Source organism: Vidua chalybeata, chromosome 1 (genome assembly GCF_026979565.1).
Source record: "Vidua chalybeata isolate OUT-0048 chromosome 1, bVidCha1 merged haplotype, whole genome shotgun sequence".
Taxonomy (NCBI): domain Eukaryota; kingdom Metazoa; phylum Chordata; class Aves; order Passeriformes; family Viduidae; genus Vidua; species Vidua chalybeata.
Window position 1 is genome coordinate 21394291 of NC_071530.1, and position 23782 is coordinate 21418072.

Here is a 23782-nt window from a genome sequence, read left to right on the forward strand (position 1 = left end):
AGCTGTCGCAGCGGGTGCCGAGGGGCGCGGCGGCAGCGAGTCCCTGTGTGCTGCCGGCGCTGCTCCGCTGCCGAGCTGAGGTCACGGGGACCGTCCAGCGCCACCGGAGCCGACTGGCAGACGCGCCGCGTCCCCGCCGGAGAAGGAGCGAGCGACGCCGTTCCCTGCGCATCCCCTCAGCATCATGACTCTTCAGGTACGCACTTCTGCATCTGGAGAGACAGAGGCGAGAGGAGAGGGATGCACTGTGCGTCTGTGTAATGCCATGCTGGAGACTGTGGTATTTCTTCCGCATAAGGATTTTTACTGCAAAAACAAGGTTACCTTGTGTCAAGAGAAATCTGCCTAAACTCTTGGAGGTTAAATAGTGCATTACTTTTCACAAGTGGAGGATGCAAGCTGGTTAATTTGAACTGTTTCATTGGTCATGTAATATTTTGGATTTTTTTTTTTCATGGGTCATGTCATTTTACCTGTTCAGAGTATGCATGAACTATGTTTCTTCAGGTATGCATCTGAGTTTGCTAGGACTGAGTTAGACATGGAAAGGCAGGTACATATTTATGTTTTTAGGATCTAGCTGGTTGCTTGGAGCTGTTAAAGGGGGAGGGAAACTTCTAACACTGAGGCAGTGTTATATGTGCATTTGGGAAGCGTAAATAATTTTTAAGGAAGATGTGTGTATTTTTTAGGGTGTATGCATCTTTGGATGGATCTTTGCTACATTTTGATAGGTTTGTGTCTTGGTAGGAGAGCTTCTACTTTCTTCTGGCTAGAGAGAGAGCTTCCTTTTACGTACTCTCTGATTGTAGCTTTAAATAGCTGTTGAGGAAATTATCTTTATTGCTGGCTTTTAGCCTCCTACCGTTGTGGAAAACTATGAATACTTCCCTTGTCTTAGCCATGTCCTGATAGATTAAGCTGATTTTCTTCTTTAGGCTTTCCTATTATCCCTTTCACTTTCAAGATTTGCAAGCTCTTCTATCCCTGTCTCATTATGTCTGTCTCAGCTTAGTGCGCATTTTGCAAAGAGTGAGCAGCACAATGCTGTGACCTAGATGCAGGGAGTGCACTGCCAGCAGCTTAGCAATTTTCTTCTGAGCTGCAATTATGCTGAATAGCACAGAGGTTTCATTGTGCTGTGTTACAGCTAAGAAGAAATCTCTTTCTACAGTGGGTCAAAATTGCCAAATCCCAAACATAACGCCACCTTTGCTTAATTAATAATTGCTGAAATTATAATTTTTTTTTATTCTGCCTTGAACTGTGTCTAGAAAGTGAGTTTATTAGCCTGATGATCAAGCAATGAGCCATAAATTATGATAAGAAAGAGCTGAATGCAGTCTGATATGCTGTTCCGTAGCTGTATACTGTTACACTTTCACATAAAAATCAGTGGTTGAAATTTTAAGATGCCGTACACATTCTGCATTAGACATTATAGAGCTTGTCTGTCCACATTGGTTTGGTTGACAGTTACCAACCATATCCATAAATTTACTGAATCTACCTCTATGGGAATGAGGACAAATTAATAAAATAATGTGCTCTTTAGTGAGGCTGTAAAATATTTATAAGTTTTGCAAACTGGTAAAATATTCGTCTGTAAATGAAGAATTCATTCAAGCTTTTTTCTTTGCAAAAAGACAGTGTCTGGTAATAATCTTGATAATTTGTGCTTTTATCTTCAAGGCACGTCTATGTTTATGTCTGTATATATTTTTATGCTTTTTATTTGAGGAGTTAAAGGGAATTTTATTGTGATTAAAAGGAAATTATATTTTTACAGGCTGCTTATAAGCATGTTGTGTAAGCAGGCAAATCCTAAGCAACAGTCTGTGCAGAATGATTGGCTGGAGGGAGATAAAGAACAAAAAGTTTAGTATTTAGATTTCATTTCTGCACCTTTCTTGCTCTGTAAGATATGCCTTTGCAAATCTTTATCTTGTGATACTTGCCTATAGATGCAAATAGAATAAAATTATAGGAAAATAAGGTTATTAGCTTAATGGTTTCCTTATTTTTTTATCTTTTGTCTTATACAATTGAACAGGGCTTCTGATTCATTCTGATTCATTCTTACTGTGAAGTTGTCATGGTTTAACACTACCCAGCAAATAAGTACCATGCAGTCACTTGCTCCCCTGCTTTGCCTACAGTGGGATGGGGAGGAGAATCAGCAGTTGGGAGAAAGGGGAGGAGGCAAAAACTTATGGGCTGAGATAAGAATAGTTTAATATTTTTTTTAAAAAAGTAAAATATAATACTATGATAGTAGTAATGAGAGAAAGAGAGAGAGAGTGCATGTCATGTACAATTAAACCCAGGAGAAGCAAGTGATGCACAGTATGATTGCTCACTATCCACTGACCAAGAATGAGCCCATCCCTGAGCAGCAATCAGTCCTTTTAGCCAACTCATCCCAGTTTCTACACTGGGGGCATGGATGTTCTCTGCTGTGGAATATCCCTTTGGCCAGTTTGGTCAGCTGTCCCAGAGGTGTCCCTCTCCCTTCCCCAGATTCTTGTGTAGCTCCTCATGTTCAGAGAGTGAGATACTGAAAAGTCCTTGGCTCAGTGCAAGCACTACTCAGCAGCAACCAAAACATCAGTGTGTTATCAACATTATTCTCATCCTGCATCCAAAACACTGCCCTGTACCAGGTACTAGGGAGAAAATTAACTATTCCCCAGACAAAACCAGGACAGAAGTTTAGCTCAGAAAACAATTCCAGACTGGTGAAGGATTTCCACAGATTTGAATGGTCCTTGTACATCAGTGCTGACAGAAGCTCACATGCAGTAGTAAGTTATTTAAATTTAAACAATATGGCAACCTAGTTATGGTTTATTATTTATACCAATTTTAAATCTTACAGTTAACAGAGTCCTGCTTTTGTTTGCACGTGTGTAGATAATATATAAGAGATATCTGTGATGGAGGAGTCAGTCATAGTTATAATCAAGAATGTCACATTTCTGATATTTGTATTCATAATGAAATATTTATTTTAATAAAATTGTACCTATAAAAAAAAACCTTGAATGATAGGTCAGCACATTTATTTTTGTAAGTGAATGTCCATCCCTTTTATACATCTGTACCAATGTGGGATTTTAAATGCTTTGCTTTGAGGAGCATCAAATATGTACAGTTCCAGTTTCTTTGAACCAGTATTTTTAATTCCTTGGTAAGGTAGTTTGCATTGCTAATTTTGTTTCCCCTCATTAAATTCTTCTCCATTATAAATGCTGTACATCTACTAAAAACACTGTTGTTAGTGCATCGGAGTTTTTGTGTAATTAGACTTGCCTTGCTACCTTAGTACAAAAGTCCCTCATATCCTAATGCGGCAGCGCCTGGAACACTGCACAGCAGCGTGGAATGGCTGGAGTGACTCGGGTAGGCTGGGATGTAAATTCAGAACATGTGAGTGTCTGTGCAATCACCATGTCCTTGCCTCTTCCCCGAGGTGAGCACAAAGTGGAACAGGCCTGTTTTCATGGAAGGATAAGGCACCTGTCAAATAAAGCAGTCTCACAGGGACTGTGAGTTCAGACTACTGCTTGTGGCAGTGTCTGTCCCCTCCCTGCTCCCAGGTTGAAGGCACTCATGCTGGGCCTAAGATACAGGGCAAGGTGCTTCTGCCCCAAACCCCAAATTCTCTGCTTGTGCTGATGTGACTTCCTGGCCCCAAACACATGGGTTCACCATTTTGGGTTTGCTGCTGAAAGGAAGAATAGCGTTATTTACTTACTTACTTACTATGGCCCTCAGCAATTTTTGATGAAAAATTAAAACTGAGTTTAACATCTGAACTACTTGAAGCATTTCAGGTGGTTGTAGCAAATCCAGTTGCTGTGCAAAAGGAGACCAAGAGACAGTACAGCATAATAATAAAAATAAAAATTTCAAGACTTTCATGAAATCAAATATTAATATTACAAAAAAAAAAAAAAAGCTGAGAAGGGATACTGTAAGGCCATTTCAATATTATTGATTCAGCTTTTATATGTAGTCTAGAGCACACAATTTTGGTTTCTCTAAATTACAAGTAACATATATACATAGCATATGAATGTATTCTGAACCTTTTGGTTTTTTATTCTAGAAGAATCCTGTATTTGTTTTCAGCACTCTCAAATGCTTGATTTGGAAAAAAAATAAATCTACAGTGTTCTTAAAAGAAATAAGATACAAAAAGTAGGACTTAAAGCTTCATATTTTTCTATGGTTCTATGGTATAGTTGCATCTTAGTAACACTGAAAATTAATTTTATTAAAACAGGAAAAAACTACATAAGTAATTACATGTTTTAGAATATAAAGTTTTAGATTTAAGAAAATAATTTGGAAGCAATTTAATATAAAATTTAGTGCAGAAACTGCCAAATCATATATTTTATTGAATGACCAAGTGGCAGATCTTTAAGAAGACAAATGGCACTTGGAATCTGTCTAATTCTCAAAAGAATTGTTATATTCAAAATAAAACAGCAGCACTTCTCAAACTTAAACAGTCATTATCAATTTTAACACACCAATTCTTCTCTGTACTCCTTCATCCATTACTGGACATTTGGTTCAGGGAGGATTTCGTGGGAATCTCCCAGACACTTTTGCTTGTCAGTTATGCAAGCACTGAGGTTCTCACTGAGTTGGAAGATTATTTGTTAAAAAGCATCTGCATTGCTGTAGGATTTTGGTCTTTTCCTTTCATTTCACTTCAAGGTGCTATGAACTGACAGACCTAGAGATGTGTATTGTCATAAAGAATCCTTCCCATCTAATATTCTGTGAATTTACAGCTGCGGTTTAAAGAATATTCAAGATTTAATTGCTGTTTTGCAGGGAGCTCGAATGCCTTTTTAATCACACATGATGATTTTTTAAAACATACCTTTTAAATGCACTTCTCTGCCTGCTGTTCCTTGTTGCAACACTGCTGTTCCAGATGTACATCCTCCTGTGGCAAGCAGTTTTGTTCTTAGACGACTTGTGGGTTTCATACAACAATTTAGAATTTGCAAAAAATTAGAAATTCTTCAGAAGTTTGTATCTGGTGAATCTCATTAGCCACACTAAATTTCCAGACCAAAATAGAAAGTGAATTCCACCTTAGGAGGCAGAGCTGACTCACATGGTGGTAAGAGTGGCCAAGGTTCTGTGCAGGAAGCTACACTGCACTCAGCTACCTGTCCTTACCCTATTTTGCCTGCTGCCCCTTCCTTAATGCAGCCACCAGCTGGCGTGTCCTTACATCAATGAATATGTAGTTTCATGATTCCAGGGAGGGCCCTTTCTGTGAGGAAAGATGCTTGAACATCACTCTCTAATTAAATTACTAGTAATTTTTCCTTCTTAAATTTTAAAAAAGAAATAACATTTCTCTTGTACTTTCTCTCTGTTTAAATACAGAATGCTGTAGTGAACCTAGCTCTCATTCATATTTGCTTATTTCCATCACCTGGTGCACCCAGCACAGTCACTTGCCAAGGAGAAAGGCATCAATTAAGGAGATAAACATGCATTAGGTTTTCTTATTAAAAAAAATAATTAAAATCTTTCCTGTAACTAAAGGTGGTATAAAGAAGCACAGTGTGAACTTCTGAGGTAATGCCAGGATCTCAGTGATCTGTTTACCAGAGCCGCAGTACTTATTGCTGACTTTTACACAAACTTTAAGCTGAAGTAGTGTGTTGATGCTGGCCAGATGCCAGGCACCCACCAAAGCCACTCACTCACTCTCTTCTGCATCTGGACAGAGGAGAGAAAATGTAACAAAGGGTTCATGAGGTGAAACAAGGACCAGGAGAGATAGATCGCTCGTTAAATGCCATTGAGCACAAAATAGGCTCAACTTAGAGACATAAAGTGAATTTATTTCTAACAAAATCAGAGCAGGATAATGAGAAGTAAAATAAGCCCTTACAAACACCTTCCTGCCTTCTCAGGTCTACCCCCTACCCCAGCAGTGCAAGGGGACAGGGAATGGGGGTTATGGTCAGTTCATCACCCATGGCTTCTCCTGCTGCTCAAGGAGAGGAGTCGTTCCCCTGCTGCACCGTGGGGTGGCACGGGAGGCAGTTCTCTGTGAACCTCTCCAACGTGAGCTCATCTCACGAGCAGCAGCTCCCCCTCCCATGGGAACAGTCCTGCCCAGACTGCTGCAGCGTGGGTCACTCCTCCACGGGGTGCAACCCTTCAAGGTCAGGCTGCTCCAGCCTGGGAGCAGGGCCCCTCTCCACGGGTGTCCCACAGGATCACAGCCTCCTCCCAGGCATCCACGTGCTCCGGCCTGGGGCTCCTCCACGGGCTGTGGTGGATTCCTGCATCCCCACGGCCCTCCATGGGCTGCAGGGGCACAGCTGCCTCACCATGGCCGGCACCACGGCCTGAGGGGAATCTCGGCTCCAGCACCTGGAGCACGTCCTGCCCCTCCTGCACTGGCCGTAGTTACAACTGTGCAACCACTTCTTGTTTATTTTCCTTCTTAAATCTGTCACCACCATTTCTAATTGGCCTGGCCTTGCCCAGTGGCACATCCATCTTTGGAGCCACCAGGAATTGGCTCTGCTGGACATAGTGAAAAAATCTGGCAGTTTCTCACAGAAGCCACCTTTGTAGCCCCACCGCCCCAACTACCAAAAACCAGGTCAAAAAACAATACAGCTGGTTTTGTACATATTAAATATTTGTGCAGGATATACTGTGCTTCTGTTAATGCAGATCCAACTCAAAAGCTAAAACAATTGTTGAAACCAGCATATAGCATGTTAAAGTGCTTGTATCATTCTGCATTAGAGTAGTGTGGTGACCTGATGGGTCTGTAGACATTATACAAAATCTATCTCTCTCTGAAATGTTCTGGGCATGAAACAGAACTCCAAACCTTAGCCTGAGACCTGCTTTATAGCGAGAATGGCTACATCGGGTTGATGTGAGTGTGTGATTCACAGTGATGAAAGGAGTAAATTCACACTTTGCTCTGGTGCTCTCCTGTGTTTCAGAGATAGCTGTGGAAGGTGGTCCTGGCATTAGCTCATCTCCATGAGGTACCTCTGTGCCAGCTGTTGGTCACCTACTTCCCTGTCAGCAGAGCAGAGGAAATGGAGGGTGAATTGGGCAGTACCACTCAGAAGGGATTTGAGCTCCACCACTTGAGCCAACACAGTGTAGGCAGGATCAAAACAATTCAGAGATTACTGTGGGATGTAAAGTTCAGTGAATGGCTTCATACCTGCAGTGTGACTGTAAAAGACATATACACCACATAAATTGTGGAGGCTGCCCCTATCAGCCATCAAGCCTATATCCCTTTCTAACAATGTACACTTTTGTCACCAAATGACACAAGCAAAAACGACGCACCACAGCCTTGGTCACGATGAAGAGACTAATTTATTTTTTCTGACTCCAATCTTTTATAGTTCTCAAAAGATGCCAGTGGATTGGAGGGTGAACGTGCCACTTCTCCAACGACACTGGACAAACTACCTGTACATCAAATTTCTCCACCTCTATGAAAGAATGCAAAACAATAGGTTATTTACAGAAAGTTGTGTGAGAAAGTTCTCTACAAGAATGTAAACTCAGAAGGCTTTAGAAAACTCTTGATAACCAGGGCGACACACTTTTATGAAGCTTCTTTCATAGGGAAAAGCCTTGTCTGATTGCTAAACTCAAGTGAGTCACTGAGAAAATCTAATGATACTACTGTCTTATAACTCATGTTTTAAAAACACCCCTTGAGAGGAGAATCATTTCTGTTCTTTCATCAGGCTGACTTTGATGGTGCTGCAGAAGATGTAAAAAAATTAAAAACAAGACCGACTGATGAAGAACTGAAGGAACTATATGGATTCTACAAACAGGCTACTGTTGGAGATATTAATATTGGTATTACTATATATACTTCACATTTACTCACATATCTTGATAAAATCAATCTAATGTTATGTAAATCTGCATAACCAAAGCTATGCATTTATTTTGGCAGAATGTCCAGGAATGCTAGATTTGAAAGGCAAAGCCAAATGGGAGGCGTGGAACCTGAAAAAAGGTATTACACCAATTAAATTTACATCCTGTAGTCAAGTTTATAGGATGACAAATGAGGAAAGATAATGACTCCTACTTTCCTTTGCAGGTTTATCAAAGGAGGATGCCATGAATGCCTATATCTCTAAAGCAAGAGCAATGGTAGAAAAATATGGGATCTAGAATATTCAAAATAATTCCCACTAATACTTAACTCTTCAGTAGCTAATGAACTAACTATGTTGAGAAAAATGCAGTACTAACTCCTTATTGTGAGGTCTGACAGTAATATCTTTTAAGCATAAGCTGTTTGACTGTAAAGGGGATTTGCATATATAATCTTTTCTTAGCTTGTATATTAATCTAAATAAATTTGAACTGAATAAATGAAGCTTTCTGTGGGAATTATGGATTTTTGTGGGTATTAAATTATATTTAGCATTTTGACAGGAGCAGACAAACAGAGAAGCTCTAACAGTAAAATAACATAGACGTAATTTTTTTGCAAACAAGGTTATGGAATAAAGTGAAGAGTTTGTACATGTGCAAGAGAAGAAGGAGAAGATGAAACCTTTTTTAAGACTCAAAGCCAATGTTTGTTTTCAAAAAATCAGGAAAACTCCCCCTTATAAAGGATTACAGAGGAAGAACAGAACAACTTTGAGGCATAACTGCATGCAATTTAGAGAAAGAAGTGCCTTATTACAAATTGCTGTGGACTAACCCTACACATTCTGCTATTAAAATTGAGGAAAATACTCATAGACCGGCATTTTCTATGCTTCTTGTGATGTGTTTTATCAAGAAGCTTTGATTAGATGGTTTCATTAGATAAAAGTGATCTCCAGGAAGCTCATAAAAGGAAGTATTTCCACTTGTTAGTTCTTGCCAACCTAAAAAGATATTTAAAATGTCAGAGAAATGTCAACTATTGTGGTAATTTTGTATAACTATTTCAAAGCTATAATTTAATAATTATTTTAAATCCCATATCAATTTTTTGGTTCAAATATTGAAACTGCTTTGTTGATTTGTTTCCTTGAAGAAGGAGGTAGACTCTAGAAAACACTACTGAACAGGTGTAATACAACAAGAAAATGTGTAAGTATAAGAGGAAAACCTTTTAAGGAAAGTACCTTTTGCATCAAATATTTTATCATCAGACCCACAAAAGTAGGTAATATCGCAGGAGAAGGGGCTATTCATGTCTGTCTTCTCAAATCTGTGAACATAAAAAGTAGTCATAAAACATTCCATAAGATAAATATATTTGGAATTTGCTTCCACATACAAAAAAAGGTTTTTTGTTTTTCTCCAAAATTTGACAAATTTCAGGAGTTAGATTATACAGACATCAGGAGAAGAAAATACTCTTGAAGTTTCTTAGCACTTATCCTACTGCAATTAGATATAAAATTGTAAAGAAAGAATGACCCAATAGTTAGGGAAAAAAAAAGAGCTTCGATCTGCAATAAAAATTCTCACCTACAATAAATAATGATGTTACCTACTTATATAAAAGTTCTAACATTTCAGTGTCTTTCAATGTCAGATTCCTAAGACCAAAATGGGTCCCACATCCAAGAGTGTCCTTGTTTTTGCCAAGAAGCCTTTAACCACTCAGCTACATGAGCTGTCATGTGACGTCCAGTGGGGACAGCAGTTAGGACACAGGAAGCCGGTTGCTGTCTGGGTGCCCAGAACACAGGGATTCTTTTTCTGGTTAGGCTAGAGGACCTTGGATCTGGAGGCTGAATGCAATGTTCCTGAAGCATGATAAACTGAGGTTGTTAATCTCAGAAAACAATAAAAGACACGAGAATATTCCCTTTTAGTAGCTGCTAACTTTGGATCATAGGTAGAACTGTAATTCTGCCATGACAGGTTCGCTACTGCAGTAACAGTTGTGGTTGCTGCAGAACGCAGTGTTTCATCTAGGGCATAAATACCAGAAAACAAGCAGAAAAGCACACAAAGGAAAAAAACCTATGTTTACTGTTTCTTATTCTTTTTATAACAGAAATGAGAACAAGTTACTAAGAAAGAAAATAGAAAACTTAACATGATCAGACAGAAGTAAAAATGTAAACTACAAATACAGAAGTAATACAAAGTTGTAAAACTTACGAAAACGTGTGAAGAATTCTAGCATCTTCTCTAAGCACCGTATCTGTCCAACTGTCTTCATCAGATGGAAACTCAGAATTTCCTCCTAGAATCTTCATCAGTATGAGAAGGTCATCGATTTCATCAGGTGGGACCAGGCTTTTGATGGCAAGAAATGATGCAGACTGTTGGTACCAAAAAAAAGCAGATCAGATGTTGTATATAATATATTTTAAATAACTTTTCATTGAAATTATTTTATTAGAAAGTACAATAATTTTCCATCTCCAGAATACAATGGCTGATTCATTTAACATTCACAGAGGGCACTTCATGGAAAGGGCTAATAGATTGTGCTTACTGAAATTACAAACTATGAGTGAGCCAAGTACTCTCTACTTCTGAAACTTATACAGACAAATAACTGTTAATATTATTTTGTTCAAGCTTGACTCTTACTATTGAAATACAACTAGTAAAATAATCTAAGAGAAAGAAAAACCTAGCACTGGACATAAACCTGGCTAATGTGGGACTGAAGAGACCAACTGATAATGGAAATTTGCAGGAATAATAATTGCTTCTATGAATCACTAGCTCATACTCATGACTGCTAAGAAGCCTTAGAAACGGAATAACAGAAATAGCAAATGCTGACTGAGGAGAGGACTGGAAAAATGCCACTTCACTACTGTTTTTCTGAGAAAGATTAGCAGAACCAGCAAAACCTCTGAAAAAACTGATTAAAAATCCTACTCAGAATGAGGAGAGAAGAAAAAAAATTGGACCAATGTATTGAGGACTAATGCAGCAGGTTTATGAAAGACTAGGGAAAGACAGTTACTTCACACATTACACAGTAAGGAGGACCACTTAGAATTTTGGTTTGATTGTTTTTGAGTGTTAAGCCAATGGCCATACTAAATAACACAATATTTTAAAAAGTTTAGTTTAAGGATTAGTTAGTTTAAGCATTAATTAATTCCAGCATTAGTTTTAAGGAGACTGTTCTCCCAAGGCTAAGGTTAGTAGCAGTGAATATTATGTATCCTGCGTAAACCTCGGAACACTTTTCACTCCATAGATTCTGAAGAAATGTTGATTTTTTTTTTAATTAAAACTACTCTGCATACCATACTGTAAAATATTATTCTTACTCTTAGTAGCTAATTTATGGTTCTGTTTCATAACGTTAATGATTCTGTAGCTTACATTTGGGGCATGTGCTCCTGACATGAAAAGATGGACTGGCTCCAGTCCGTACTTTTCTTTCAGCTGAAGTGCAACGGCAAAACTCAGGTAAGTTGCAAAACTGCAGCACAAGAAGAAATTAAAGCAAAGTAAGTAAAAACATACATACAAACATAATTTCAGTGCTAACTGGCTATCTTGAACAATTGCTGAAATGGTATATAACATGCAGATTATAATGATATTAGTTTATTGACATGAAGTATATTCCTACACGGTCTAATTTTGCAAATAAGACCTTTTCATATTCTCTTTCTTTTAATAGTCTCCTTAATTTTCAATAAGAACAGTTATTTTGAATACTTGAGACTCAGCAATCTTTAAAATCTGTATTTCGTGAATGGTTCACCCCCTACATTCATATAGATCAAGCACTGGCACAAATATTAACAATAAATGCAATTATAATTGATTAGAAACACATGCTCAGAAGTTGTACCTGAAGGTATAAATAAATAAATAAATAAATAACCAGAGTCTTTGACAGCAACTGCATGTTTTAGGATGATTTGACAGAAGATCCTTGCAGAGGCATATTTTTCCTAAAGGTTTTGCAAATAAAAACAAGTAACTCTCTACTCCTAGAGCTCAGAAATAGAAACTCCTTCACTAGGGTATCTAAAAATGTATATATTTTTACCTGTGACCAAAAAATGCAAATGGTTTTTCTTTCAATTCTTCTAACAAAACACTTATAATTTCATTAACTGCACTTGTCATGTCTTTTGGAAAAGGCTCCTCAAGACGAGTTTCTCTTCCAGGAAGCCTTATACAGAACACTGCAGAACAGGTGAAGGAAGGGAGGGAAAAGAATTATAGTTATTTCAAATAGACACAGTAAAATAATTTTAGTTAAGTTTTTAAATTATTCTGCAGAATATACATACTATTTTAATTAATCCTTCTTACACTTGATCCTGTGCACTTGCTTGCTATTGCTGCTACTGTGATTTAATCCTGCAAGAGATTAGGTTTCCACCCTTCCTTTAGTCTCAAATGCTGCCCCTCCAGCTGATCTGATTGATAAATGCCTTGGGTCAGAATCCACAAGATCCTGATTTCAGCTGAGGTTTGAAAGCAAATTTATTGTTATAAGTTTTAATAACAACCACAAATTAATTCATTTCAATAACAGTAAGTTTGAGGGTTGTGTAAAATATATCCTTTCATGGGCAGCATTAGTAAGTGAAACTATATTAGACTTGTACAATCCCTGTTTTCTTCTATGTCAGCTTTTCAGCACTGCACATTGGAAAATGTGGAATCATAGTGCAAATTGGTGGATGTTTATATTTATAGTTATATTTATAGTTATTTATATTTATAGAGAATGAAATTTACATGCTTTTATTATTTTCCTTTCAAAATTGAGGATTTTCCTCTCACTGTTTAGTGAAAGTAAGGAATGAATAGATCAGAAAAAAATGTTGATTTATTTCAAATCTCCTTGACATCATGCATACTGCCAGTTATGTAAAAGTAATGGGTCAGACACAAAGATAGACTCTTTTAGAAGAGATTGACTAAACCACAACCTAATACCATAGATACCAGTACAGAAAAGTTTGCATCTTCTGTACTTTCTGCAGAAACCATCTCTGAAAGAACATGCTGTGTCCTGACTTTATTCATCTGCATCCTAGGCCATTTCCTTAGTAACTTTCTTGGAAGTAGTTCCAGTGGACAAAACCTTTTTCTTTCCTCTTTTTTTTTTTTTTTTTTTTTTGCCTAATTTCAAGGAAAATTCAATGTGCAACTGCTTACCAGAAAGTATACTTGCATTTAGAGGACTGGTAAAACTTCAATGGCAATGCTCATGAATATGAAATTTTTTTTTTCTTTGTGGAAAATTTGGAAAATGGCCTTGGTTCCTCTTCAAATAGGTCAAGCAATGGATCTTTTTAGTGTTGATATATCTTGTGAGCAATGAAAATTACTTCACAGTGTAACTAAACATCATTTCACTGTTATAAAATTCATAGATTAAATTTCAGTTTTGATTCAAGAAACACAAACACTGGATAAGAGATATTCTGCAGCCTCTCAAAAATAGTTCTCATATCTTCACTGTTAACCTTGCTGAAGACTGGCTTATCAACAATATTCAGTGTACTTCTGCTTCTGAATCATACCAGTAGTTTCTGAAGCAGTCAAGCATACTGTACTCTTGTGAATTGTAGCTCTGAGGATATAATTTTTTCACTCAATCAAATATAATTTGATTCAAGGTGGTACAGAAAATGTACCCTTGTGGAAATGCTAGTTCCTAATGAATGCTAGTTCCTTCCTTTCTGGAGAAGATACATTGGATAACGATTGTGGTGCTCTCAAGACTATTATATTCCATTTTAAAAAATGGCTACTGTGTATTTCAGAATTGCTTAACTTCTACTGTAACTACAAAATGACTAACCTTCAATTGAGTCGTTGAAGAGTCTGCCCCATTTAGCTAATTGTGACGTTCCACTTCCAGCCCATGGAAAGCAAATCAGTCTACAAATAGCATCTGGCTTTTTCTGTACACAAGCAACCAGCTTTTCCATTTCTTAAAAAAAACCAACCAAACAAAAAAACAAGACAACACATCATTGTAGAACAAGACTCTTCAGATATAGGAAAATTAGAATGAATTAAGTCTTAAATATCAGGGTGCAATAGTCTCTGTCATCAAAACTGCTTGTGTTACAACAGCTATGGTAGATACGAGATAATCTTCCTACAACACTGTAAACCTGTTCTGCTTTTATAAATGATGGTAGAATAGTATTGGGCAATACCCTTAGTAAATATATGCTCAGTCACTGACCCCAACAAACATTACAAGCAGCAAAATAATTTGTTATGGGATTTCAGAAAGACCATTTAAAAATATAGGCTTTTAGAATATGCACAAAAAGAAAAGGTCCATCTGAAGAAGCTAGAAAACATAAGGGCCACCTAGTTCAATGTTCTCTCTATCACAGTGGTAAAATAGACGTGCAAAGGAACAGCAGGATGACATTTCTTTATATATATAAAACGTCTATGAATTACTCTTTCATGTACTTTTCCAGTCTCCCCTTGAACAGTTGGCATCTATGACATCCTCTTGCAATGAGCTGCACAGCTCCACTATCTGATGCATACAGAATGAATCCCTTTTTTGGTTTTAGTGGCTCAGAGAGTAACCTAAGTCAAAGCTGTAACTGGGATGCAGATCTGTCACCAGATGCAGCTGTGTCTGATCATGCACTGATGAGAAAATCTGTCCCTTCCTGGCTTCTTGGAGCATAATGCTCTACCCCAGTCTTTTACTCAGCTCTAGCAACTACATAGCTATGTAGTAAGAGCACATTGTTTATCAAGCTGTAAACTAATCCTGTAGTTAGTTGTCACCCACATCAGTCTCACCATCCTCCTGTTGAAAATGAAAGGAGCCTTTTATGACCTTTTTGGAAGCTTTCACATATCCAGTTGGACAAGTGCATGCTGATATTACATATACAGCCCCAAAGTTTGAATGTAAATGACACATCTGTGCTAACCTAATGGAGTAATTTGCCTTTAAGGATTATTTTACAACTCTCCCTGAAACAAAGAACCTGCAGAGTCTGTCTTACTGGTTTGAAAGATACATTCAGCCAATCTAATTTTCATTCACAAAAAAAAAAAAAGAAAAAAAAAAGAAAAAAAAAAGGCCACAAACTATTACATGAATACATAATCTTTGGAGTACAGTTGAATCTCAATTTATTTGAAATCTAAGCATATCTGGTTAGGGAAATGTCTTTTTTCTCATTTTTTACAAGACAAGACAGCAATTAAAAAAAATTATTTCCAAACTGTCTTTATGTTTTCATCTACTTCCACCTATTGGCCTTATATGTGAGATCTAACTTTGATCCTATTATAACAAAGAGAGGATACATAAGAATTCTTCTGAAGAATCAAGATTCTCCTAGATTGTAAGCTTTTCAAGAGAAACAAGCTTTTATTTTATTCCCTATATATTTTAAGTTAGATGTGTGATCTGATAAATTAATGGCAGAAAAAAAACTACTTCAGAGTGTTCAAAATCAAAAGAATGTTTCTTTCTTGAACTATTGGCAAAGAAATGGCTCAGCCAGTGAAAAAAAGAAAACCCACCAAATTTTAAGAAAGCATTTCCTGGCTTTTTTCTCTTCATATTTAGAATAAGCTGAAAATAAAATTCTAGCTTGATAGAGAGCTGTATAAAAGATTAAAAGAGCCATCATTTAAATCACAGAATAACTTGTGAAGGCTGAAGGGGACTTCTAGAGATCATATAGTTCAAATCTTCTCTCTTTATGTGTTGAGTGTCTCCAAGGATGGAGACTGTAACCATGTTGGTGTTAGTAACCATGTTCCAATGTTCAATTATTGCTCATAGTGAGGATACTTTCTATCTATATGCTTGTTGCGCCTTTTATCCACAAGTCTTCCCTCTTTTTGCTGAGTACAGCCAAGAAGAGCCTGGCTCTGCCCATCCTTCTGTTAGGCAGGTGAAGACATCTTCATTTGGCACTCCCCTCTTAAGACAAAACCAATTATCTCAGACTCTTTTGTACACCACCCACTCCAGTCACAATCGCAGGGGACCGTGCCACGCTGACTTCAGTATTTCAATATCCTTCTAATACAACAGAATTAAAAATGGACATGGATGTGGGATACCAAAGAATTCTCGATTATTTTTCAAACATGTTTTTGAGACAGGCTTTCAGGGCATGACAAACTTTTTACATGAGCTTTATTGTCATGGCATCACCTTACAGTAGGTGGACAAGTATTAATTGAAAAGCACAACTGAAAACATAAGTGACAATAAAACTGCTTTCACACTGACCGGCTGCTAGGACAAATGGACCAACAGCCCCACCCTGCAGGGAACGGAAAGCCAAAGGCAAAGAAACACCAAGTGTTTGCAGCACAGGGCTGCAAGATATTTCCCCAAGGAAAATATATCCTATAGCACACAGTCTAAAAACCTGTGGAAGAAGACTTTGTGAACTGTGGGAGTGTGGTATTTGCCAGTAGGGCAGTCCAGGACCTAAGAGGCCTCTCAGGTATCCAGGCACTTGCAAACCCTACATAGCAGACCTGTCTCATTCACACATACCTGAGTTAACCCCTTGTCTGCAGATTCTGGAAGCCAGGGAAAAAGCAACTCTCTTTCCCAGGTGGCAAGTAGATCCAAGTCTACTCACAAAATTTAGATTTAAGGTAGTCCATTCACTTCCCAGCAATAAGCACAGAAGTGGAATAGTGAGCCTGGGAGTCAAATGATCAACTTCATGGTAGGTATGGAGTCTGTTATCAAAGCTGCTGGATTGCTTACAGCTAGGCATGTATCTGAGACACCTGGCTGGGCATTGACCACTTGGTATCTGCAATCCTGTAAGAATAGAACTGTCAGGCTGTAGGACCGTTAGGCAATGTAATCCTCTACTGATTATATCTCCACAAGAGAAACACAGTTTGTATAACTGATAGATACCAATGTCTCAGTGTTCTAAACATTGTAACACAGTTGAAATTTTTTATTTCTGCATCTGTATCAGTACCTCACATATTACTGTATCACACACATTTGGTTACATTCATTATTCAAATAATCCTTTTTAAAAAAAAAAGTTTAAAAATATGTTTTTCAGGGTAGGCATTTAAACTTTCTGAAAAATTACAGACCTATGAAAAGAGGGGTCCAGTTAGAGAGCAAACACATCTGTTACATGCACGCTAATATTTATTACATGCTTTTGAGGTTTGCAGATTTATATCCCTAAAAGTTTTCTTATACAGCAAAAGCAGTGGTGTGATCTTCCATTTAAGAGACAGCAAAATGCATAAACCACAGGAAAAAAAAAAGTGGGAAGCCATATCTCAGTAGCTCCTGAGTTCAGGAAAATACTGGTGTTTGCTTCTTGAAAAATAAAGACTTCAGGAAATCCTTTGTCTTTACACCTAGATGCTATAAATTAATAGGGGAAAAGTATGGAGCATACCCATCTTATTAGTCATATTTTTCCCAATGACATATCTCTCATGGCTAGATTTTTAGCAGACTATATTTGAAGTTGGTTAATGTCATTGCTAACATCTAAAAGCTGCTGATGAAAAAAAAATTGTGTCATTATCAACTGAAATCGTGTCCTCCAGAAAGCTGTTCTTTACTTTGTCTTGAAAAAAAATCTAGGACGTTATTACAGAGAAACTTATTTGTGGAACACTTGCATCTGATAAGCTCAAAGCATCCCTAATGCAAAATTATTGAAATAAATATTAAAGGCACACAACATTCTCAACATGGACTTTACTACTTGGACCTTCCCTGGTGTTGAAACTGCCAAATATACAGACCTTGTGGATACTTCAAAAACAAACACAAGGAGCAGTATAATCTCCCCTCCTTTCCTACTGCTGCTGCTGTCATCCTAGTTCTGCTATGAAACAACTACCAGATGCTGTCTTTGCTCAGATGTTTGAGGAAATTGTTCAGTTGAGAGAAAGAGCTCTAAAGCAGTCCATAGAATTGAATTGTGAAAGGTAAGAGAGATAAAACTGGAGATAAAGGCTGGCACACAGGGATGGTGCTAGGCAAGTAGCTCAACAATCAAGAGGAAATACATCAATGTGAAAAGATAATTACCATCTCAAGGGGAAAAATGAGTTGGGAAATTGCAACCTCATGTTTAGTATCTTTGTTGATAATCTGGATGAGGGGATTGAGTGCACCCTCGGTAAATTCTCAGACAACACCAAGTTGGGTGGGAGGTTGACATGCTGGATGTCAGGAAGGCTCTGCAGAGGGATCTAGACTGGTGGATTGATGGTCCAAGGCCAATGGTATGAGATTCAAGAAGACCGAGTGCTGAGTCTTGCTCTTGGGTCAAAACAATCCCATGCAACACTAAAGGCTTCAGGAAGAGCTCAGTATATAAAGTGGAATGAATAAGGTGGAGTGGGGGGACATTTTAAGTGATGGTATTTGTCCTCCCAAGCAATTGTTAGATGTGACAGAGCTCTACTTTCATTGGGATGGCTGAACACCTGACCATGGGAAATAGCAAATTAATTACTTGTTTTGATTTGCTTTTCTGTGTAGCTTTTGCTTTCCCTGCCCACAGGATTTCTAACTTTTACCCACCTGATCCTCTCCCTGATCCCACTGGTAGGCGAGTAAGTGAGTGAGTGGTTGTTGCATGGGGCTTGGTTGCTGGCTGGAGTTAAACCATGACAGTAGGTAATGGGAAGCCATTTTGGCAGCAGAGAGTAACAAAAATAAACAGAAGGTGCCACTGCTGCAGATGCAAAGAGGAGAGAAGTCACAGAATCAATAGGTTGGAAGAAACATTCAAGATAATCGACTCCAACCAAACCATGGCTCCAAGTGCCACATCATGTCTTTTTTTAAGCACATCCAGAGATGATGACTCCACCACCTCCCCAGGCAAACCAATCCAATACTTTATCACCCCTTCTGTATAAAACTTTTTCCTAATATCCAACCTGTATTTCCCTTGGCGCAGCTTAAGACGGCGTCCTGTAGTTCTGTCAGTTGTTGCATGAAGAAAGAGACTGACCCCCACCTGACCACAACCATCTTTCAGGAAGGTGTTGAGAGTGATAAGGTCACCTCTGAGTCTCCTCTTCTCCAGGCTAAACAACCCCAGCTCCCTCAGTCATTTCTTGTAGGGCTTGTGTACTACACTGGGCCTCGTGTGCCCTCCCCAGTAAAAGTGGTGCTTCACCGAACTTCAAATGTTTGCTCCAGCATGTGAAGACTGCTCCAATTGCCACCCAATCACTCTGGCTACTGCTTACTCCTACTCCTGTGGAGCTGTAAGTCACATCCTACAAGCATTTCTCCCACATAATATTTTAACAGATGGCACAGAAACCCATCAGTCCAGACCTGCTCCACAAAAACACCCTTGCAGATTCCTATGCCATTGCCCACCCACAAAGCAATTGGGCCACTTACCCTGCGTGAGGAGTCCCCTTGGCCAGTCCCCTTGGCTTGCATCTGATCTCAGTCCTGCTGAGGACACCACAGGAGCTAAGAGCACAGCCCATGAGGGACAGCAGCTGCGAAGAGCTGTTGCCCCTAGTGCAGCCCCAGCTGTGCTTTCTCCCCATGTCACAGATACTGAGTTCTAAGGACCAGTGAAGTCCAGCTCCTGACCCTACACAAGGACATCCCAAGAATCACACCATGTGCCTGAAAGCATCTTCCAAATGCTTCTTGAATTCTAGCAGACTTGGTGTGTGACCAGGTTTCTGGGGAACCTGGTCGAGTGCCCAACCACCCTCTGGGGGAAAAACCTTTTCCTAATATCCAGCCTAAACCTCTCCTGGCACAACCTCAGGTCATTCCCTTGTTTCCTGTCACTGTGCACCACAGGAAGAGATCAGTGTCTGCCCCTCTGCTTCCCCTCATGATGGAAGTTGTAACTGCAGCGAGGTCTCCCCTAGACTGAACAGACCAAGTGACCTCAGCCGCTCCTCATGTGGCTTCCCCTCTAGACCTTTGACTATTTTCATAGCTCTCCTTTGGAAGCTCTCTAATAGTTTAATGTCCTTTTTTTCTCGGAGCACCCAGAACTGCTCCCAACACTCGAGGTGAGGCCACCCCAGTGCACAGCAGAGCGGCACAATCCCCTCCCTTGTCGGCCGGCGATGCCCCCCAGGACACGGCTGGCCCTCCTGCCTGCCAGGGCACTGCAGATTTATATTCAATTTTCCATCAACCAGGAATTCCAGGTCGTTGGAAATGAGGTCTCTCGTTCCCCAGTCTGTACGTACGTCCAGAGTTACCCTCTCCCAGGCGCAGACCAGCACTTGATCTTCTAAAACTTCACACAGCTGGCGACTGCCCAGCCTTCCGACTAGCCCAGGTCTCTCTGCGGGGCGCGTCTGCCCTCGAGGGAGTCAGCACCTCCCCCCCACTTCGAACTGCCCTTTTAATTTCACCGCCAGCCCCGGAGCGCAGGGGACGGCGAGGCCGCTCCCCTCCCGCCTCCGCGGCCGCCCCGCCCCGCGCGGCTTCCGGACCCGCTGGGAAGTGGGACAGAAGCAAAGGCGGCGGCCAGGGAGGTGGGCAGGGGTCTGGGACCGGTGGTCTCCGCCGGTCTTGTTCCTTAGGAGTGCGCGGGGTAGAGGGGTGGGCTCGGTTCGGTTCGGCTGTCTCCTTACACCCAGGCCCCATCCGCCTGGGGCTCTCCCGGGCTTTCCTCGATGCGGGCCCTGAGCCGCTGTAAACTCTGCTGTGATGTCGCGGGCCTCGCGCCCGGCTCGGCCAGCGCTGGGGTCGGGGCACGGCCGAGGCTCGGGCGAGGGCCTTGGGGAGGTTCTGCGGGGAGGCGAGGAGAGGCCGCCAGCCGGGCTGGGAGTGATTCCCCCCTTCCCCAGATATCCTCTAGTCTCGCGCGGGTGTTCCACGGCTGACTGGCTGCTCCTTGGGAGAGAAAGCGACAGTCTTTGAGCGACATGCTGGGGAAAAGCATCAATAGCAGCCTGGTCATCGTTTCCCCCTGCTGTGTGTGTGCCTCTCGTGGCTACAAGCCAGCAAGAAACCCTCGGTCCGTGCTTTGTCGGGGAACGTTTCCTGATATTTGTCTTTTACCGTGTAAATGGCAGGAGGCCGGAGCGAGGGAGAACAGTGTGGGGAGATTCGTCATCGAACGTGGGCTTCGTGAATAGTCTGTTTGGTTGTGCTGCAGATCTGCAACATGGAAAAGCAACTGCTTGAATCCTCAGAGGAGCGAACGTTTCAGTACCAAGATTCTCTGCCTTCCCTGCCAGTACCTCCTCTTGATGAATCTTTGAGTAAATATCTCGATTCAGGTAATGACTTAATGTCGTAATGGTAGCGTGTCATGTGCTGTTGTAACCAGGCTAATCTGAAGATGTTTGCTAAGTTACTGTAGAGACAGCTTGTACTGTAATTGGGGCGTGTCATACAGACAAGCTTAGAGTGCCAAAGGGTCTCTTTCAGGCTCAAAACTGGAAATTAAGTGCTCAGAGAAATTTGAGTAAAAGTTTCTTATTTATCCCTAATTACCTTTTTTCAAGGGAATTTGGCACTTGGTTAACTTTTTGGTTTGAGAGTGGATTTTTTTCAGTTTTTTTTCTTTCTCCAAAAAAAAAAAAAAAAGGTGGTCTGGTGAAAGATAGTTCACTTAAAAATTTTGGTTTGCCTGCTTGTTTATAATTGTGTTTGCCCAGGATCTTTTTTAAAAAACAAGTTATTTAAAACTCTCCATATTGGTGAGAAACTCTATTCTCACTCTATTGGTGAGAAAGAACACTTATTAACTATACAGTAGTAGGCAAAAGCAGTGGTGAGCATTTTTACATAATTTAGCTTGGATACTTTCTGCATGTTGACTAATCTAAAGAACATCACAGAAAAGTTTGGAAAACAACATCAGTGCACGTGTATCTAGTTTTGTTTATAAAGAAAAATGACTGGTTAGTTCTTTATTTATTGGGAACAGCAAAAATGCATTATGAAGTATCTTGATATTACTTTTCTCTATTTCTTCAATAATTTTCAGAACTCTGAGACATGGATTTTTTTCTGGAACATCTGCTTTGTATCTTACCATCTTACCGGTTTTACACAAATGCTAACAAAGTAAGACTTGGAGTTCTCTCCTTAGTAGAAGCATACTACACCAAATTTTCCCTTTCCCAAAATAAAATTCCTGAAGTTTACTCTTGAGTTCCTATTTATTCTGAGTGCTGGAAATAGCCTGCTTTGGTGTTCTTTACACAATTGTTTTTTGATGCAGAATGTTGAAGTGGTGGATTTTGAGCAAAAGTGTTGTGTGTGTATGGGTGTCTAAAACAATGCAGTCTTTTTGCTGTAATGCCAATTAACTAAACTTGTGCTGCAAGAGTAGAACTTGCAATAACAAAATTGCTGTTTAGTTTTGTAAACCCATGTGTCTCTCCAGGTTAATAAATAACTCTGTCACGGAGTGAGAAAATCTGACTGAATTTGTTTGCTCTTGTGTTCTCATTCTGTTTTCATAAATAACCTTATCACATGTCCCTTTCTTTTTTCATGCTGAAGTTAGTTGCTGCTTACTGTTCCATGTACAAAATCATTCTATCATTTTAATCATGTTACTCTTCTTTAGTCTCACTGGTGCTGGAGAAAAGTTAGCCCAGCATTTGCCAGTCTTCCCTTGTACAAATATATTAAAGTCAAAGGGTGCAGGGCACAGTTCCAGACATAGCTCTGTGAATTTCATTGCTTAAGCTTGTCATTTTAGTCTATAAATATGAGTGATGGAAAGGAGATGCTTCAGAAGAACAATTCAGAGCCTCCAAATGATTCTTCATAGAGGCTTTAAATTAGTTCTGGGAAACCTTCTTTCATTGGTTGGAGGAGGACTGCAGGCAATTGACATTAGTCAGGGCGCCTGCTGGTGAAGCGCTTGTCTGTTTAGAGCCAGAATCTAACTAGAAAAGCTGGACAAAGTATGTGTCAGAATATGCCTTATTTAAGGCTTTACAGTTGCTACCTTTTAAGGAGTAACCCTGTTTTGAAAGTAAGCCTTGAGCAGAGAAGGTGGCCATAGCCATGTTACGTAGCCTTCCAGCCCAGAGGCTGAGATTCAGAAAAATAGACTCCACATGAAAGTATGAAAACTCAAATTTCCAGCTTCCCAGAGGGTTCCTTAACTATGCAACTGAAGGTGTCTTTCATGGGATACTTCTTGTTCATGGGCAGAGCTGATCTCCTCATCAGAAAGAAAGACAAGATCTGTGGGCTGAAGAAATGCAAGAGAAGTTTCACTGAACTCTGGTGAGAAAGAGGCCAAGTTCTGCTTCTTAACAGTGCTGCTTCTACATCTGATTAAAGTTTTTTAAATGGAAAGAGACCCTGTGGTCATAGAATCATGTAGATTGGGAAGAGTTTATCTGGACCAAATTTCTGCTCAAAGGTGCTCCAACTACAGCATGTTGCTCAGGCTCTGCTTACCCAGATTTTGTTTACTTACAAGGGTGGAGACTGTTTCATTGTAACCTGTTCTGGTGTTTGATCACCCTCATGAATGTGGGAGGGAAAAGAAAAACAACCAACAAACCAAAAAAAAAACCAGCAATGACCAAAAAACTTGAAAAACTTCATATTTTCCATGTGAGAAATTTTCTGTATTCCACCTTTATTCTATTTTCTTTTATGCTAATTCTTTCCATCTCTGAGAGGAACTATGCTTCACCAGGACTTTCCATTCAGTTGAAGAGGGCAGCCAGGTCTTCCTTTGCATTCTCTTCATAAGCTCAACAAACACAGTTCTCAGCCTCATCTCGTTGGGCATTCCAGTCCCCTTGCAATCTTAGTCACCCCTTTAATGGTTCAACTGAATTA

The 23782-nt window shown here is 39.7% G+C and overlaps 3 protein-coding genes across 9 annotated transcripts in view; 2 read left to right on the forward strand and 1 right to left on the reverse strand.

The window, feature by feature from the left end:
* On the forward strand, positions 1 to 8431 carry ACBD7 (acyl-CoA binding domain containing 7). Its single transcript, XM_053950742.1, has 4 exons — positions 1 to 196; positions 7782 to 7899; positions 8000 to 8062; positions 8150 to 8431. The coding sequence occupies exons 1-4, from the start codon at positions 185 to 187 to the stop codon at positions 8221 to 8223; spliced, it is 267 nt and encodes an 88-aa protein (XP_053806717.1). The 5' UTR covers positions 1 to 184; the 3' UTR covers positions 8224 to 8431.
* OLAH (oleoyl-ACP hydrolase) lies at positions 7383 to 20288 on the reverse strand. 3 transcript variants are annotated; one of them, XM_053950689.1, is made up of 7 exons: positions 20203 to 20287; positions 13811 to 13942; positions 12038 to 12176; positions 11359 to 11458; positions 10168 to 10331; positions 9177 to 9262; positions 7383 to 8933 (listed from the first exon to the last, which is right to left on the reverse strand). In XM_053950689.1, exons 2-7 carry the CDS (start codon positions 13938 to 13940, stop codon positions 8800 to 8802), a joined length of 753 nt encoding a protein of 250 aa, XP_053806664.1. In that variant the 5' UTR covers positions 13941 to 13942; positions 20203 to 20287; the 3' UTR covers positions 7383 to 8799. The 3 variants fall into 3 exon arrangements, with proteins under 3 accessions (XP_053806664.1, XP_053806671.1, XP_053806680.1); XM_053950696.1 differs by lacking the exon at positions 20203 to 20287 and adding an exon at positions 19382 to 19392; XM_053950705.1 differs by having other exon boundaries at positions 8859 to 9262; positions 20203 to 20288.
* CROT (carnitine O-octanoyltransferase) overlaps positions 20253 to 23782 on the forward strand; it is a 19448-nt gene continuing 15918 nt past the window's right edge. The window contains exons 1-2 of one of the 5 annotated variants that reach the window (XM_053950539.1): positions 20253 to 20294; positions 21120 to 21243. In XM_053950539.1, the coding sequence (XP_053806514.1) occupies positions 21129 to 21243 (115 nt within the window). In that variant the 5' untranslated portion in view covers positions 20253 to 20294; positions 21120 to 21128. Of the gene's footprint in view, positions 20295 to 20339; positions 20494 to 20546; positions 20979 to 21036; positions 21244 to 23782 lie in introns of those variants that run through there. The other 4 variants (XM_053950530.1, XM_053950505.1, XM_053950522.1 and 1 more) reach the window with 4 other exon arrangements.

What these genes read in the sequence shown, in the direction of transcription:
- ACBD7 (XM_053950742.1), top strand. An exon ending in TGTTGGAGATATTAATATTG is followed by an intron (nt 7,900 to 7,999) that starts GTATTACTATAT and finishes TTATTTTGGCAG; the next exon opens with AATGTCCAGGAATGCTAGAT. An exon ending in GGCGTGGAACCTGAAAAAAG is followed by an intron (nt 8,063 to 8,149) that starts GTATTACACCAA and finishes TTTCCTTTGCAG; the next exon opens with GTTTATCAAAGGAGGATGCC.
- OLAH (XM_053950689.1), bottom strand. Translation starts at nt 13,940, where the DNA reads ATGGAAAAGCTGGTTGCTTGTGTACAGAAAAAGCCAGATGCTATTTGT. An exon ending in CAGGAGCACATGCCCCAAAT is followed by an intron (nt 10,332 to 11,358) that starts GTAAGCTACAGA and finishes TGGTACCAACAG; the next exon opens with TCTGCATCATTTCTTGCCAT. An exon ending in TAAAATATTTGATGCAAAAG is followed by an intron (nt 8,934 to 9,176) that starts GTACTTTCCTTA and finishes ATATCTTTTTAG; the next exon opens with GTTGGCAAGAACTAACAAGT.